Source organism: Eubalaena glacialis, chromosome 18 (assembly GCF_028564815.1).
Source record: "Eubalaena glacialis isolate mEubGla1 chromosome 18, mEubGla1.1.hap2.+ XY, whole genome shotgun sequence".
Lineage (NCBI taxonomy): Eukaryota > Metazoa > Chordata > Mammalia > Artiodactyla > Balaenidae > Eubalaena > Eubalaena glacialis.
The window spans coordinates 24,222,780-24,241,723 of record NC_083733.1 but is presented as its reverse complement, the minus strand read 5'-3'; the positions used below and the strand labels follow the sequence as shown (position 1 = coordinate 24,241,723).

Here is an 18,944-nt window from a genome sequence, read left to right as displayed (position 1 = left end):
AATAAATATATTAATCTACACCCAATAATTTGTCAGCACTTCAGGATAACATGCTAATCAATTGTATTGATTTTGAAAATAGAAAGTAAATAATTCTGTGAAACATTACATTAGTTTCTAAATTCTGTGTATGTGTGTGTGTTTGTGTGTGTGTGTGTGTGTTTGAAGAAATGATAGGATGTGGATAGTTTACCCAAGAATTTCAACTATGCTAGGGGAGATTATACATCAGGAAAGTTCAAGGGCAAAATTTGATGGCAAATATACTTAAGTCTGAGATTTGATTCCACAACTTTCAGCTGGCTGACCTTATACAAATTATACAACCTCATTAAGTCTGTTTACGTCTACAGATTGAAAGGTATTACAGTATGTACCTCACATGGATTTTGTGAGCATTAAATGAGACAGGCCATAGTGTTTATTCTAGTGCTGGAAAAAAGTGTTCAAAATGTTATTCACTGTTATGATTAACAGCAATGAGATTCCTTATTTTCTTTGAGAGTTCTATAGGATGGATATTGTAATACCCGTGATACAATATAGTCTAGAGACGAACTTCTTGTAAAACATCTCATTTTCATAAAAATAAAGTCAGTACAAAACTGAGGCAAATTTATAAGATAATACAACTCATCTTAGATAATAGATTTAACCATCACTGTATCTAAAAACAAAATTATCAGAAACGTTTAGCACAATAATTATCCATTAGTAGGAAAGTTAATGTTTGTCTGAGAAGGTGTGGGATTTTGGTGGTATGCAAGTGTGGAAGGGGTGTAAAATGCTTACATAATTATGAATCTAAAGGTCCTTCTCTTCAGTATTTATAAAATGTGCCATTGAATGTTAGCTTCTATGTCAGTGAATTCCAGATACTAAAATAATGGAATGTTTTTTGCCTGTTCAAGAATTTGAAAATCAAGCTCTTTCAAAAATCCGCACACACAAAAAATAGCGATTTAGTAGCACTGTTACTGCAGTGTAATAGCTTTTATCAAGTAAGTTTTTAAATTTTTTAAAATTTATTTACTTTAGGCTGCGTTGGGTCTTTGTTGCTGCGCGCAGGCTTTCTCTACTTGTGGCGAGCAGGGGCCACTCTTTGTTGTGGTGTATAGGCTTCTCATTGTGGTGGCTTCTCTCGTTGCACAGCACGGGCTCTAGACGCGCAGGCTTCAATAGTTGTGGCATGTGGGCTTCAGTAGTTGTGGTGCACGGGCTTAGTTACTCCGTGGTATGTGGGATCTTCCCGGACCAGGGCTCAAACCCGTGTCCCCTGCATTGGCAGGCGGATTCTTTAACCACTGCACCACCAGGGAAGCCCTCAAGTATGTTTTAATAATGTTCTTTTCATGCGATCTCCTTACCAGGTGTTATAAATTTAATATTCCATTGTAATTTATATTATTATGATGATGGTGATTCTATATTTGTATGACAATAATACTTTGTAATGCTTGATTGTATTTTTTTTTTTTTCAGCAAATCATTTTTACTCCTGTACAGCTCAAAAGAAAATAGTCTCTCTGACCAGTGTTCATCTGAGGGTGGTCTGCGTCATGGTAGAACTCAGCACTACTATGTTCCACATCACTCCCTGAGTGGTGGAAGTTGATAGTTGGTAAACATCTTCAACCCACCCTCTCACTTGACCTTCAGTTTTCTTTACTGTGTTTGTACTGTGACACTTTGAAGCATTGGAAATGTGTGCCTATCAACACGGAATGTGGGCATCCATCATCTCATTCTCAATTTTCTTCTTCTCCCTGAGTATCAAACAGTCACAGTTAAGCATGTACTTTCATCCATGCCTTCAGAAGATAAAGCACTCATGTTAAAGAAGCACTGCTCCTTGTATTCCGTGAGATTTATTCCTTCCTCAAGCTTGGTGTTATATTTGTTTAGATAATTCAGAATTGTAGAGAAACAGAATGTTGGATTTCAGAGAGCCCTAGAGAGCCCTGAAGCCATCCATGTCATTTTCCAAATGAGTAACCTATGGCCATGGAATGTAGGGGCCTCATAATGTCTAGGGAATGACAATCAGAAACAAAGCTTTAACTAATGACAAGAAGAGTCCAAGGTGTGGACGGCTTAAAATAGAAATAACTACCATTATATTTAGTCCCCTCTAAATGAATGAAGATAATCACATTGCTTGGGGAATCCTAGAGGAAAAAAATCCTGCAAACTAATTTTCTAGATGAGGAAACTGAAGCTCAACAAGATTAAATGACACACAAGGCCACAAGCTGTAGTGTATGGTTGTTATGACAAGATGTAAAACCCAGCTTTGTCTAACTTCAAAGAGGAACTCCTTACCACAATACTTCAGGCTACTACAGTTCTCATTTAAAAAGAAAGGACCCTGTACTTTTGACAGAGGTCAATGGAGGTGATGCAGGGTATGGTGAACTGAATAAGCTCTTCATCTCAGGGGATAAATATGGAAGAATAATAGGTTAGCCACTGTGGTTATAACAACAACAAAACAAGATAGAAATTATACTGAAAACTTGCTAATGGTTTCAGATATTTGTGCTAAACATCATTTCCTAATTTTGTATTGTGTCTCTATGTTCATATAAGGTAGTTTCCCTCCTAGAGCTGCAAACCCAAATCCATGCCCCCTAAAAAGTTGATTTGCCTCCAACAATATACCTTAAATAGCAAATTGTAAAATAGAAAATACAAGTCCTTTAAGAGGAAGGAGGTTCAAATGAAAATCTGCATCCAGTCACATTAATGCTTAGCTTTCAGGGGAGGGAGAATGGAAACTAAACTCAACCCCTGACGCAATGGGTTAGAAAAGTTTTCCTTGTGCTGACACTTCTATAAAATTCAAAAGAAAAAGCCAGAACCTTGTGGTGTTTACAGAGTAGCAGAATCAGAGGATTTTGCATTTGTAAAGACTCTTCTAAGCCTCCATTTCCAAAGTGGGAATCCTTTCTTCAGCTAGCTCAAAAGTTCTCTCAGGAGAGAGGAGCCTTCAGATACAGACTTTTCCTTCCTTATCACATCTCAGGGAGCAGTTTCCAGGCATGCTAATTGTCCTTGTAAATGTAACAAAGCTTCTCTGTCAGGTCACAGGATGAAATTGTATTCCAGGGCTTGAAATGCCAAGTGACACAGACCTGGTCCTCCTTTTCCCACCCAAATCCAGCCTGGTGAATATTCCTAAAGAAAGATTTGACTGCAGTGACCTTCCTCAAATGTTAACAAAAGAATTCTCTAACATTCTTGCATTCATGGTTTCCTGGCCTGGACTATACATCATGGGAAACTTGGGGCACCAGGCTGTATAAAGGAACAAAATCTTGGACACTGTGAAGCTAAGAGGTCACAAGGCAGTGCAGGCTTTTGAAAGCCTCATTCAATAACATCCCCTGGGAGGATGACTATTATTAATCCAAGTTCTCAGTCTGCATTTGGCATGATTAAGTAGGGAAGTAATGTAGTCCTTGGATTTAAAAGAGACCACATAAATTAGGTGATTGGATGGTATACTTAAAAGGTATCCCATCCAGGCCTTTGCTAGCTCCTGGCAATGACGTGCAGCAGGATTTAGGAGTCCGAGTCTTAAGCAATCCACTTTGTGGTGCAACGTGGAACTGCAGTAGTAACCTCAACACTTCCTGATGGAGAGAAGTTACCACAGTGGGGTACCTCTCAAAGGACCGTGTGCAGGCAGTGTGATCATTAGAGCAAACACTGAACAAGGTGTCAGAGGCCCAGTTTCCATGTGGGTCGAATACCATCCCAGTTATCCTCCTGGCTCCCTGGGCTACTGAGATAATCAAGGCAAATATTTGGAAGAGCAAATTGTGCTGTGTAAAAGTAAGAACTTTTTCCATATTCCATAAGAACGTATCTATGTGCAAGGAAACATATGGAAGAACCAAATAAAGTGAGTGAGGGGGCAGTGCAGTGTAGGCTGAAAGAAGCATAGATTGCGGAATCAGCTGGTTCTGCATTCCATTCCCCATTCTCCACTTTCTTGGCCATTCTAGGGCAGTAACTAAATCTCTCTAAACCTAAAATTCTTTATCTGTTAAGAGGCACAGGGGTGATATTAACAGCCCTCTCTAACAGGGTCCAAGTGAAGGTTAAATAAGATTCTGTACATCTGGAAGGCACCAGGTACTTAGGAAGTGTTATTTCCCTTGGTCCTACCTATACATATCCTTCAACTTCCACCTTGCCTACTCTTTCTTAAGCTGTTAAAATATATATTTATTCAAATATATTTGAGAAGTGCAAAAACAGAAAACAACCTCAGCCTTCTCTATGGCCATTTTAGATTATTTTAAATTAGTTGTATAAATTAAATTGTAAATGTAAAATGTAAATTCTAATTAAATGGTTTTTCTTCCAATGTTTCAAAAGCCCATTCCACAATTTTAGAGAGCTTTAGAAGACATAAATTGTCCAGAGGCTTACTCATAATCCTTTCCCACTTTCCCACTTCTTTTGTAAACTAGTGCCATGATCCCTAAGTAGGAATGATGTGATAATTTTACTTAAAGACTCATTATTAAATTGTTATGCTCCATAACCAGTTTGAGGTAAAATCCCATGATTTAGTCTCTAGCATCAATTACTAGAAAGTGTATACCTTTAAAAGCCAAAATTGTGTCTCTGGAATAGTTTAAAAGAAAGATCATCCTGTTTGTTGGTTCACGCAAATCGTTCTGACTTCATGCCCAGTCCTGCCAGCCACAGTTATTCAGCAAAAGCCATGTGTCAGAATCAAAACGCACTTCTTTTCAAAAAACCAGACCTGTGTGATCAGAAATGCCATAAAAGTATGCATAAGCCCATCTGTCCAGGGGCTGAAAGAAATTAGTCTGGGCCTAGTGAAAACCACTTAGTGGACCCCAAATCCTCTCCATATGGCTTTTCTCCTCACGCACTCACTCTCTGTCTCCTCTGCCTTACTTCTCTCTCTCAATCTTCACCTTCACCCAATCTTTCTTTTTCCCTCATTGTTTTGGATTCTTTGTGTTTCTGAAATTCTGTGTTTCTGTGAAAGTCAGCCACTTTCTGTATTTTGTGTCTGGGCTCCTCTCTTATGTTGTAACAGTCACGTGACTTCCTCTCTGTAATTGAGGATTTCTGTCTTACTGTCCATTTGCTGCTTGGCCCTATCTTTTGTGTCTCTTTTTTATTTTTAAAGGGGGGGTTCTTTATTATTATTATTATTTTTTATAAATTTATTTATTTATTTTTGACCGCTTTGTGTCTTTGTTGCTGCGCGTGGGCTTTTCTCTAGTTGCAGTGAGCGGGGGCTGCTCTTCATTGCGGTGCCTGGGTTTCTCCCTGCGGTGGCTTCTCTTGTTGCGGAGCACGGGCTCTAGGTGCGCAGGCTTCAGTAGTTGTGGCACACGGGCTCAGCAGTTGTGGCTTGCTGGCTCTAGAGCGCAGGCTCAGTAGTTGTGGCGCATGGGCTTAGTTGCTCCACAGCATGTGGGATCTTCCCGGACCAGGGCTTGAACTCATGTCCCCTGCATTGGCAGGAGGACTCCCAACCACTGCGCCACCAGGGAAGTCCCTTTGTATCCCTTTGACCCTCTCTCATCACCTCATTCTGTGTGTGTGTACTTATGTGTCGGGGCAGGTGTGTCTCTATGTTTCTTGTTTGGTCTTTTAGCTTCAACTTGTGTCTTTCCTCCCACTTGTGGATGGAGGAAAAACTGGAAACATTGAAATGCATTCCCGATAGTTTACTTGGGATGTGGAATTTGGTTTCAGCTATAAAAAACTTAGACCTTTATAGCATGAGTGTAATGGCAGGAAAAGCGGAGAAGATGAGAGGAACCGTGGCTGTAATCAATAGGACCAACCATTGCAAATGACTCATGATTCCTGAAAACACCTCACAGGGCTGATTACAAATGTCCCTGCAAAGTCAGGGTCAGATTCAGACGATGAGCTCTGCCAAAGTAACACTGCTCTAAGAGAAAAATAATAGGACACACACACACACACACACAAACAAGTATGACAAGAGGCAAACTGCAATGAGAAATTCATTTATACTTTTGGGTTCCCAGAAGCACATAAAAAATAAAAGCAAAGAAAACTCCACTATAAATAAACCTGCCACATTCTAAATAAAGCCTCTGAGTGGCTGGGGAGTCTGGCTTTCTTCGAGTAGTTACATGATTTGGTCATTTTTAATAGCCATGTTTGCTCTTTCACCAAATTACTTTTCCTCATAGAATCTGCTAAAGACACGAGGGGGTTATTCTCAGTGTTCAAAGTGCACCAGTAACAAAGGACATGACCAGAACTGTCCAGAGGAAGGTCACCATGATAAGAGCTGGCAAGGAAGAGATGAAACAGAGAAGCACATATCCATTTGGAAAAAGATTCTTGGAGTTGCAAAAGGCACTGGGTGAGTCACTGAAGAGAGCTAAGTAAATTATAGATCCCACCTCTGGAGCCTCTGTAATATTGTCCACCAGTTCAGTTTCCAAGTGTACAGGGAATTGTTACTAAATTATTCAGCATTAACACAGTTAGTTCAAGCAACTGGAGGGTACAAGCTTTTTGTCTTCTTTTAGCACCTGTCTATGTGTGCAAGATTTTCTTTTTCATCCCATTCAACTATTCTGCTCTTCTTTCCACTGTTCTGGTGATTCTCAGTTCAAAGAAAACCCACAAAATTGCCCAGTTGTGGCAAAGCTTCCAGTGAGCTAACTTAATGCTACAGCTCTGGAGTACTTAAGAACTCTGCCCAACTCAGAAAACAGCTAGAATCATTTCACTGTAGTCACCTAACCAATGAGAATTCACTTCAGTTCCAACATCTCAATTGTCTTACTTGCAAAATGGAGACAACATCTATAAATATATTTAACGCACAAAGCAAGACGCCTTAAATGCTCAGGAAAAATATTCTTTTCCTCCTGCTACTCCTTCATCATTTATCTCTTACTTTATCATCATAATCATCTTAAATGTATATCTTTAAATGATAATGCCAAAAAGAAAGACACTGGGCTAGCCCCTACATTTGGAGAAGAACCCACAAATCACCTTGTACATGGTACCAGCCCTGCCCAGGCCCAGACTGTGGCAGTTTCATCTCCCCATAAAGGAAATAAAACAGAGCCGCCACATGCATTAGCCTTAAAGACATTTTTTCTTCTCTCAAGGGATTTGTATCCACCTCTGTCTCTGACTACCAAAGCATAGAGAGACGCATGCAAAGAAAAAGGTGTAGTGGCTTTGCAATTGGATAGATATCACTAAATGTCTATTTACATCTTACTAAACCTTTTACATCTAGTCTGGAGACCATACAGATATGTAGTCGGTTAACTTCAGTGAGCCTCACTTTTCTCATCTGCAAATTGGGGTGGCAGCCTAGCACATTGAGCCCTTCCCGCACGGGGTTCAAATGTGACAATGTGCTGCCGAGATTACAGGAACAAGTTCAAAGATCACCACACCCGGGTTTGACTCCTGGCTTCAGCACTTATTCACTTGTAAACTCTAATGCAAACAACTCTTCCCTTCAGAGCCTCTCTCCAGATCTGGCACTGGGAATAATGGTACCTTCGTCAGGGGGTTGCCAGGAGGATTGAACGAGAAAACTTTATAAAGTGTCTACCATATAGTAAACATTTAATAGATATTTAAACCTCCTTTTCTCCCCTACTTTAATGTCTCTGGCTAATGTCATCAAGTTCACAGTCTCCACTAGATATTCACAGCCAAAAAAAAAAAAAAATAATAATAATCTATACAATACAGCTGGGTTATTTTTTTAGGATTAGAGAGAAATAGAAATATGCATCCAGTGTTTTATTCCCTGCTGTTCTCCCAATATTCCTCAGCCCTTCTGATCAGGCTCATATGGATTCCGCTATTGTCTCCCACGGAAGCCCAGTGACATTTGATGCTCTGCAGATTTCAGAGCACATCTGCCGCGCTGTGGTAAATACATGCAGCAGAAAAAGAAGTCCATGGATATGAGCAGGAAACAGTTCCTGTTAACTACTCAAGTTTGGGGGGGGGTGTTCCACAGACAGTAACCTCCCTCTGCTGTCACCTGCAAAACAGGGGAGTCCCATTTGCAAACTGGTGCCACAGCCTGCTGTGTCCAGCACTTACTACAGGGGTGCAAATGAGATAAGCAGCGGCTTCTACCCACAACCTTGCCTGGGGCTCTTGCAAACACCAGCTCCATGACTCTTTTCTTTAGTTGAGTGGTATTCAAAATTTACTCAGGCTGTCTACAGAGAGCAAAAAGCATGACTTGCACTATCCCTGGATTAACTGATGATTGACTGATTTCTTTAAAAATATGTATTTTATGCTTTAATGTGCATAGGAATTACCTAGGGGCTATTGTGAAAATGCAGATTCTGATTCAATAAGAATGAAATTCTGCATTTCAAACTAGCTGTCAGGTGACGATGCTGCTGCTCATCTACAGACCCTCACTTTGATTAATAAGAATGTAGTGTATTTTAGTTCTCCTCCTAGACACATCTAAGAAGATTCTTAAATGTTTTGAAATGTGAGTGAGGTAGTAGCTGGTGCTGATGAGAAAACATACCCATATTTTAATGAAATATTCAGATCTTTGAATATTGACAACACTGTCTTTAATACATTTCAAAATATTCAAAGACTTAGTTAGGAACAGGAATATATATAATCAAATTATTCCAAGGGGTGAGTGTGTGTGTGTGTGTGTGTGTGTGTGTGTGTGTGTGTGTGTGCACGTGCGCGTGCGGGTGATTTTAAGTTAACTATAATATAAATAATATGTACAGATGAAAAATGCTGAAATATTAAAGAAACTGCTATGTAGAAAACATGTCTAGCCAGGCCAAATGAGATACTGTAAATGCCGTTAACACTTTTATCTTTCTTAAATAACACAGTACCTTAAATAACGTTTCTACACTATTCTTACTTATTGAAATGTTAAAAGCAACATGCAGGCTGACTGCATTACTTGAAGACTCCAAAGACAGTTCCCAATTTCAAGGCCAAATACAAAATCTTCACAAGATAGTTTCCCATTTCAAGGCCAAGTACAAAATCTTCAATTTTTGGTTAATATGTGGTCTGTTCCATGGTAATGAAAGTCATTTAACATGCATACAACAGTGCAGCAAGACTGTGGCTGTTCTTTCTCTCTTCATCGTTTCGTAAAAATGATTAAATATTGCTGGCACTTTAATTTATTAATTGATGAGACTGAACTTCCAAAAGTTTAACACAGGTGTGGTTTAAAAAAATAAAAAAGATTCTATTAATATTTACCAACTGATTTCACATTAAACGAAGGTCCCCATGAATTTGCTATGAATACATGGCATTGGTTTTAAAAAAATTGAATATAACATTGTCATTTATTTTTCTCTCATTTTATTATGTTTTACAATGTAATAATAGCAGAGCCTAGAAAATAAAATGCAGAAAATTATAAAAAAAGAAAAAAAAAGATAATCCAACCACATATATTGGAAAAAAAGTTTTAGTATATTGGTGTATTTCCTTTTATTGATTTGTGGTACAGTTATTAATATGAATTAATGTCAGGTATTAACCCCTTATTTTGTTTGTTTTTTCATATTTATTTATTTTTTGGCTGCATCAGGTCTTAGTTGTGGCACGTGGGATCTTTCGTTGCGGCACGTGGGCTCTTCGTTGCAGTGCGCGGGCTTCTCTCTAGTTGTGGCACGCAGGCTCATTAGTTGTGGCGCGCGGGCTTAGTTGCCCTGCGGCATGTGGGATCTTAGTTCCCTGACCACGGGTCGAACCGATGTTCCCCTGCATTGCAAGATGGATTCTTAACCACTGGACTACCAGGGAAGTCCCCCCTTATTTTGTTTTTAATTAAGGCTACATGATTATTATTTATTCATTAGATAGAATCATACATTTGGGATTTTTATAATCTTATGTTGTTTTCAACTGGGGAAATCTTTATATCAGAAATAGTGGATAGTGGTTATAGATACGATTAGGATTCTCCTTACATTAGTTTTTAAAATCAAGAGTATTGACTTTGTGAAAATTGTTGAATATGGATGATCAGAGTGATAGGTACAAAGGAATTGATTATTTTTGTTAATGTTTGATTATATTTTTTATGTACACATACATATCGTAATAGATACATGCCAGGTACTCTGTTCATATCACATATGCATTTTTAAATTATATTCTATACACATTTTATATCTTGCTTCTGATATTTATTCAGTTGCAATCATGTTCCCATGTTCTAAATTTTAACCATTTTTGGATGATTCATACTATTCTGCTATGTGATGCAAGGAAAGCTTTCCCAGTTGTGCAGCCTTTATGTTTGCCCAATTCTTCCCTCTGAGCTTTGGCTTCGTATTTGTGATAGGAATCAATTCTCTGCTTTCTTTCTTTTCCACATTGAATACCTTGGTGCTATTTATTCATAAAATAGGGTGACATAATCTGGCTTTTTCACCCACAAACATATAACTACTAGCACTTTGCTTCAAGTGGGAAAAGTATCTGCCTCAATGAGATGACTCTTCAAGAGGACCGACAAAATGTGCAAGACTCTTCTTTTAAGTCTGCATGAATTTACTTTTCAAGGCATCTACAGAGATAAGCAGATTATACACACTCTCACTTGGCCCCCTGGTAAGGAACAAAGATACAATTTGGCTGTGCTCGAGAGGCTGTGTGACTTTCCCCTCCATCTACCTTTGTAGCAGAGGTGAAAAGAAACAAGAGTGAGAGTCTGGGGGCTACCAAGAGAAGAATTAGGAGATGTCTTGGGATTTTACTCATGTACAAAGTCAGCTAATAGACTGTGTGTACGTGTGTATGTGTATGTGTGTGTGCACGTGTGTGTGTGTTGAGGGTTTCTGCTAACATACATGACTAATACTATTCCATTTTTTTTATATCAGCATCAAAAGACTTCCAACAGCTCTGGGATGCCTGTTATTTCTAAGTTGGGACACTGGGCAAAAGGCAGACAACCCTTGTTGTTTGGTCAGATTGAGACATGCGATGCTGACTTGCATTCCTGCCAAATTATTGGTGCACAAGTCTCTGTCTGAGTAGGCAGAAGCTTCACGAAACTGAGAGTGAATTGTTCTCGCAAGGCCAAAGATACAATTTGGCTGTGGCTGCGTAGCCCAGTGCTCTTAACATGCAAACAGCCAGCAAAAATAATGGCATGTCAAGTGCAATTTTCTCACCAGCCGCTGACACCGTAAACTGTAATATAGTGTAATTATTTGGCACCCCGTGTCCTTCATACTAAGCACCACCCAAATGATTTCCAAGTTACGGGGAAGAGGGAAGGTTAGAAGGTCAAATTTAAAGAGAGAAAATGAGTCAGTACCTTGGAGGGAGAGAATTATAAATAGATGTGGCATCACCAGTGAGAGTTATATCCAAATAAGGAACTGCTCAGAAATCCAGGTAGGAGGGGAAAAGGGAGGAAAGAGAGCAGAGGAGTTTATGTAAGAAAGAGGATTTAGGATAGAACTCTGACCACCTGGAAAGCAAACTGTTTTTTCCCAAAATAAAGCAGTCTGAGGAACAGAGGATCACAGAAGCACAGAACAAGAGCTAAAGGAACTTGGGTAGATAGAGGTTGCACACATTTTTTTTTTTTTATATTGCTTTCTTTTCCTGTTCCACAGGGATCTGTATCTTAAATATAATTCCATAATCCACTATACAATTACAAGTGAGGAAACTGTGCCCGAGAGACGTTGTGTGACTTTCTGTTCCAGTTCCTTTATAGCAGAGGGGAAAAAAGACAGAAGCCAGATCTCCACGAGATCCTTGCCCATCTTTCTACCTGATTCAAAAGATCTCAACCCTAGTTCTCTGTCTTCCAGTTACTCTGACCCTCTCTCAGCTCCTTAAATAGTCTTGTGCATATGCTACATCCTCTGTGGGAATGCTGTCTTTTCTCAACCCTGCACCTTAGTTCATGGTTTTGGCATCTCAGCTCACAGGTGATTCCTTTAGGGAAGATTCCATCATCCCACCAAATAGACCAGCTTCCTCTATATGTGCTTCCATAGACCCGTGTTCCTTCACTTCAGAGTACTTATCTCAGTTTTAACATGGCATATGTCACATTATGATTATTTTCTTAACATCTGTCTCCCCCTAGTAGCCCATTATGACAGAGGGCATGGATCTGTGTTTGCTCAGAACTGAGAATCCACTGGTAACAACACTTAGAAGACAGTAGGTGCCCAATAAATATTTGTGTAATGACTTGATCGATCACCCTCCTGACTCATAGCCAAGGGCTCTCACGATGGCATCAAGATGCCAGCCTTAAAGAACCCATGCACATTTCATCCCAAGGACAACATTTTTGTCTCGGTTACAAGACTTATGAAAAGCACCATGGGTTTTCCTTCTCTTCCTTTTCAAAACCAGACAAATAAGAATATAGGGTGAAGGGTCCCATGTACCACCTTATTCTCTTCCAGAATTGGCAGAGAAAGTCAACACAGGAGGTCCTGGGCAATGCAGAAATCTAAATATTTATGTGTGTATACAACAGGCTCCAGACCACCTTGTACCACAGAGAGCTGGAGCCAGGAGTGGAGTCTGTTTAGCTGCTATTTGTTTTTCAAGAATTCAGAAAGATTTTTGGTCTAGTTTGTGACGTAAGCACAAATGTAAGTTTGCAGAAGAATTGGAAGATAATGGAATCCCCAGCCTGACTTGCTTCATGCCACTAGTAAGGGGGACAGCCTCCAGAGAGAAGACTCTGCAGCCTTCATAAGGAGACTTGTTTTAACAAATTAACTTATCACTATTACTACCTCAAAGAAGGACTTTTAAAATCAATACATAGAAACAATGTTTAAACTACCCAGCAGGTCTCTAAAATAAACAATTGAAAAGGAGAACATGACAGCAATGTATTGCCCCTTTGGCTGAAAAATGCTATTTGTATTAAAGCTGATTGGGTTTATATTATTATATAAGTTCCTCCATTATTTAGGTGAATTATTCATTCACTTATTCATGCAAAATATTTATGAGCTCTCCCTATATGCAGGCAGTGTTCTAGGTTCTGGGGATATTCAGTGAAGAACAAAGGAGACAAAATCCTTTTCTTTGTAGAACTTACATTCTAGTAGGAGACAAATCATAAACATGATAAAGTATGGAGTATGTGAGACAGTGATCATCAGGAATGAGAAAAAATAAAGCATAGTCAAAGGGTATGAAATATCAGAGATGGGACGTTTATATTTTAGACAAAATGGGGCAGAGGAGGCTCTGTAAGAATACAGATTTCAACTTCATTTTAATTCACTGAGAAACATACAGGCTTATGCTGCTTCTGATCAAGGGGACCCTCAGTCATCCCACCCTATCCCCATGACGTTGCATAAGCCGAAATCTATCCAGCAGGGGCACCTAACTTCCCAGTCCACCCCACGCCATCAAGCTGAGTGACAGTTACCCTTCAAGACACACGGAAATATCAAACATCACCTCCATCCTAAGCAACCTGGGCTAATTGAAAGGGCCCCTCTTTAGGCTCCCAGAGTCCTGTGCTCACCTAGTGATGTAGCTGTCAGTTTGTCCATCACTCCAACTACACACACACACACACACACACGCACACACACACAATTAAGACTACAATCATGACTACAACTGCTATGTGCAGGCACTGTGCATAAATTATTCTTATCTACTTGTGTTCATCTTATTTGGATACCCCTTGAAGAGCTTTAGTTACTTTCCCAGGGTAAACATCCAGGAAGTGGCAAAGCCAATATTCAAACCTCTGCAGAGTCCATCTCTAAGGCTTAGTTCTTTCTCTGCATCTAGCTGCCTACCAATATAGTAAAAACAGACAACGAAGGATGTAAGGGTATATGTGAAGCTCTGAAGAGCCAATCACTTAAAAACTGGCTCTGCCCTTGAGCTTGAACTCAGTCTGCCAGGCCCGAGGCTCCCACCACGGTGACTCGCGGGAGGGCCTTTTAAAGAGCAGGTATGCTCATGAGTAACTAATGCTTCTCAGCCAGTTCCTGGGGAGAAGCTCAGCGATGAAGTGGTTGAGAGTCAGCTGTGGAAGAGCGTGCACACAGATAAAACATTGCAAAGCACCCGTGGGCACCCTGATACGGATCCTCCCCACACTCAGCCTGACTCATAATCAGCAGCAGTCACCCGAAATGCATTTTGGGCTTTGCTACAACCCAAGATCCTCAAAGGCCAAGCTGTAATAATTCAGGAGCAATTTTCTTTAAGGGGAAATATATATGATTGGAAATGTTTGCAGAAAAAGTTCTGCAGAAGTAAGTTTAACTCAGATTTAACAGTCGTTTGGGGATTGGCCATGTGAAGAGCAGCCATCAAGGATCAGAACCACTTTGGCCGTTTCAAAATCCTAGGGCTCACCAGCAACATTTCTGTCGTTCAAAGAAGCATTGATTTCTCAAGTATTAGTAAGTCAAAAAAGGATAGTAAATGCCACCTTGTTTGCCTCTCTCTCTGTTGCTACATTTAAAGAATGGAGGTAAAATTAGTCATTAGAGCCTGAGTCTAAAACAAACCCCAATTTAATTACTTTTTATATTCAGATAAAAATGGAAAGTTCTTCTGGGGATAGCAAGTTTGTTTATATTACACAAGATACCATCAGTGTGATAGACCTCCACAGAGTTCACTAATAGAAACAGGGAGAAAATATCCATCAATTATATATGTGTGCATGTGCCGTATACCCAGAATTTCATATGGTATGAAAACGCCTTGCCTTAGGGCTGGCTAAAGAAGTTTTGAATATTCAGAACGTAGGAATTTAAGAACTCTGCATTTTATACTCAATGATTCTTAAGTGCAAATTATAGTTTAAATACATGGTAACTAGTCACTAAGATGTAATAGGATACAGTGGATAAAATTATGGCCTTGGGAATCCCCAACCTGATTCAGATTCAGATCATTTACTAGCTCTACGATCTTGGTTTACTTTATTAATCCACCTAAGTCTCAATTTTTGCACTTAACAACAACAACAAAAGATAATGTGGTCAAGAAGCCCCTATTCAAAACACGCTGGGTCAGATGTTTTGGAACCGAGAAGTTTTCACATTTAGAAATGTATTAAGGTAGATAAACTGTATAGTAAACAAAACCTTCAGCAGAGTCTGGGGCAGCACCCTGTAATCAAACACATTAACATTTCTGCTGGGAAATATATGAACAGTCACAGTAATGGGACGCACTACGACTATAGCCTCCAGTCAGTTCTGCTACCTGAGTGTGTATCAAGCATATAAAAAGATATTTTTTTGTATTTTGGACTTACAAAGAAAGGAATGTAGACCTGTTTTATACACGTATCGTCTGTATATATGTACATATGCACACATATACACATATACATATACATATAAAGAGCGAGGCAGAGGGAGCTGTTGCTAAAATCAAACAGGACTGTGCCTACAGAGTGCTGTTATGATAGTGCTCAATACAAAACAGTATTGACCAGAATGTGAATTGCCTGAAGGCAGGGATCATTGTTTTGTTCATTGATATACCCCCATATGCCTAAAAAGGTATTTGGCTCAATAAATATTCTTTGAATGATTCATGACACCACCTCATCCAGATTTCCCTTGTCCAAGTAGAACTACATGAAATGAAAAAGCATAATCCTTGGGGAGGCTCAATCTGCGTTGCAGGACAATGAGGTAGAAGCAGGAATGGAATCAGAAAATCCTAGCGAGACACAAAGTGTTAACTCAAGTCTTGAAGATCAATATTTAATTCTTTTTTTAAATCACTGCATTTGGGAAATGCATAATATTGGCATGATTCACTTCTGAATCTGACTTATCAGGAAAATCAGTCCTTGGCAGGCTCGTAATTGGAATTCTACCTATGATGATGGTGAGTGTTAAAATTAACAGAAGCTTATGAGCGATTCTGAGGAATAAACATATATAGTCTTCAATAACCCACAGTGAAACTCTGAAAAGCAGGCAGCCCTTATCCACCCAAGGAACATTTGTCTAACCTGCCAACAGCAACAAAACAAATGTAAATCCAGTCTAACACATATATGCATGTGCACGCACGCGCACACACATACACCACACACGCACACCACTAAGATAAAATTTTGATTCTATACATTTGATTCCATCTGACAATGAATGCAACCGTTTCCTATTGCAAAATTTACTGAGTTACAGTAAGTACAAAGCACTGCTAAGCACCCACTCCGAGAATTCCCTTTCCCCATCCTAGGTTAATAACTGAACCAACCAACCAACAACAAAAAGAAACATAAAAAGGAGAAAAATCTACCTGCAATTGGAGATACATGGCCTCAAACTAAAATGGAACAAAATAACATCTTAGGAATCCAGGTGGTAGAAATTCAAACTGAGCAAAAATGCATACCTCTTCCAAGCGCTATAAGTTACAGGAAAGGTTTGGCATGCAGATTTCTTGTGTGAAATGAGAACGAAAAAGCTTATTTGTGTATGCATTACACAAGTGTTATTAAAGCTATGATATAATAGATGGGGAGGGTGGGAGAGATGGGGAGGAAGAGCTTTCCAGAGAAGAGCAGTTAGTTTACATTTAAATCTGTTACCATGGGATTATTCATATTCCTAAAGAAACCAAGAGGTAAACTAACTAACCATCTGGCCTAAAGTACTTACAGCTAAGTGTGGCAACAACTGTGACAAGCCTAATGTTAAAGGTCTAGGGATCAGGAACAGATCCCGAAATTGGGACCTTAAAAACGAAGCTTACCCGGCCAACAAGGATCGGTTCAGGTCCAGAAAACTCTTCCAGGACGAACATTTGATTCCAAACCCAGCCTCTCTTGGAACGGTTCAAAATCCGCTGTTCTTCACTCAGCCTGTTTAGTTCCAAAGGGGATCCACTCATTAAAACTGGAGACTGATTCATCGGAGCCGTGTAAATGCAAGGGGGAAGAGTAATCCATAATATTATTAATGGAGTCCAGAGATCCAACAGCATTTCCGCTAGCCGTTCTGGCATGGTCCCCCCAGTTAAGCAAATCACCACGAAAATGAGACAATTATTTTGTTTGCCTCTGGTCTGCAGCCATCCAATTCATCATGCAGTGCCGAGCATTTACTCACAGCTCTGCCACGTGTTTACAGCACAGGAAACAGACATCATCTAAGCAGCTTTTCTAAGACCACGATCCATTGGCTTTCCTTCTCATTGAAATTTCCTGCAAAAACAAGGAGGAAGAAAGATAAAGGTCCACTGCAACAGGTTTTAAAACAAAATCACTGGTTTTCAAAAGCATGTACATGAACAAGAGTAGGCATTTCCCAAACCCTTGAGTCAAGAAAGTGGACCTGAGGAATTAGAACAAGTAAGCTAACAGTTCTTTTTATATTGTGAGCTTTATTTAAATTTTCGTATTAATTTTTGTATCTACGTTACTTATCAAAAACCACTTCAAGTTCTCTTTTCCCTCCTTGCTTCTTTCCTTCCTCCCTCCTTTTCTTCCTTCCTTTCTTCTTTCTTGCCTCGCTTCCTTTTCTCTCTCCATTACTCCCACTCTCTCTTTTCTTATAGTCATTTTGGTTGTAATGCAAGTTTGGGTGTTGCCAATACTTTCCTGTACTCTTGCAGAGATTGCAAGCCTCCTTCCTCCTTCCTTCCTTCCCGCTTCCTTCATTTCTTCCCTCTTTCTTCCTTCCTCCCTCCCTCTCTCCCTTCCTTCTTTCCTTCCTTCCTTCCTTCTCTTCCCCTGCCCCCTCTCCACCCCCCCCAGTTTAAAAATAAGTTCTAGTTCACTTTAGGCTGAACTATGTGAATAAACTAGCCTTTAATGGGTAAATTTTTTTAAAAAATTACAAATGAGAACAGGAAGGGAAATAACCCCAATTTTCAGTCTTAGCTGCCGCAACCCATCAGAAGGGATTGTCCAGTTCAGGGTGCAGAATGCAACTCTCTGCCAGGATGCTAATAAAGAGTGAATAAAATTAGAATGCTCCCGGAGAGAAATTCTGTAATGTCCAGCATGTATGTTATAATCAGGACAGTGTCAAGGCTCTCATTCCAACTGCACAGTTGAACAGGAGATTTAAATTATGAAAAGCTCCTTTGGGAATGAAATATGGTAAAAATACAATTTTCAATTGAAGAGACTCAGAAAGGGATGGACAACAAAAAAAAATCCCCATTACCTGAGGTGTCAAATACATTTTTTTGCTTACCTTCAGCATGGCAAAACGTGTTTCTTCCCTCTCAAAAAAATTATTTTTAAAGAAATAATGTTCACTGCATATCCCAGAGAGAAGCCTTGCTGAATTAGATTAAATGGGAAAATAATTCCTCAGGACACTACGGGGAACAGTTTGGCTCAGGAAATTCATAATGGGGTAGGGAACCTTTCCCCCTCTAGGTCCCTGGTTCCATTCTGGCTCAGAATGGGAAAGGAAGAACGTCATTACATTGGCTGGGCTAGTGAGTGGTCTTAGTGAAGCTAGCTGAAAAGGGCAGACCCAGATTCTGCTGTAAAGACAGGAAGGATCTGATCTAACAAGATGGTCAGTGGAATCGCCCTGCTTGTCACTCTTTGCCTGGGCTCAGCTCAATCACTGCGACTCTCTCTGTACCTCAAAAGAGGCCCCACCCTGATAAGTGCATAGGGGAGTCACTGCAAGCAGCAGTTGTTCTGGAAACTAAAGGGAAGAAAAGCTTTCCATAGGGAACCAACTCAGAGCAAACAGAGTCCGGAACAACGTCCCAACTTTCCCTAGAATTGCAGTACACGCAGGTAAATAAAAAGCAGATTTCACAGTAAGGCCTTCTCTCATCCCAGTGTGAGGGCAGAACTTTGTAGGCTTCAAATTGAAAACAAAAGTCGAAAGATCTTGATAAGAAATCGCGAAATATTAATATCGTTCTGAATTGCCAATCCA

At 39.8% G+C, this 18,944-nt stretch overlaps 1 protein-coding gene across 3 annotated transcripts in view; it reads right to left on the bottom strand.

The window, feature by feature from the left end:
- The window catches only part of CDH8 (cadherin 8), a 367,319-nt gene extending 350,180 nt beyond the window's left edge, over positions 1–17,139 (bottom strand). For all 3 annotated transcript variants that reach the window (XM_061173973.1, XM_061173974.1, XM_061173972.1), the window contains exon 1: positions 16,789–17,139. In XM_061173973.1, the coding sequence (XP_061029956.1) occupies positions 16,789–17,040 (252 nt within the window). In that variant the 5' untranslated portion in view covers positions 17,041–17,139. The remainder of the gene's footprint in view (positions 1–16,788) is intronic.
- Between the last annotated feature and the right edge of the window lie 1,805 nt (positions 17,140–18,944).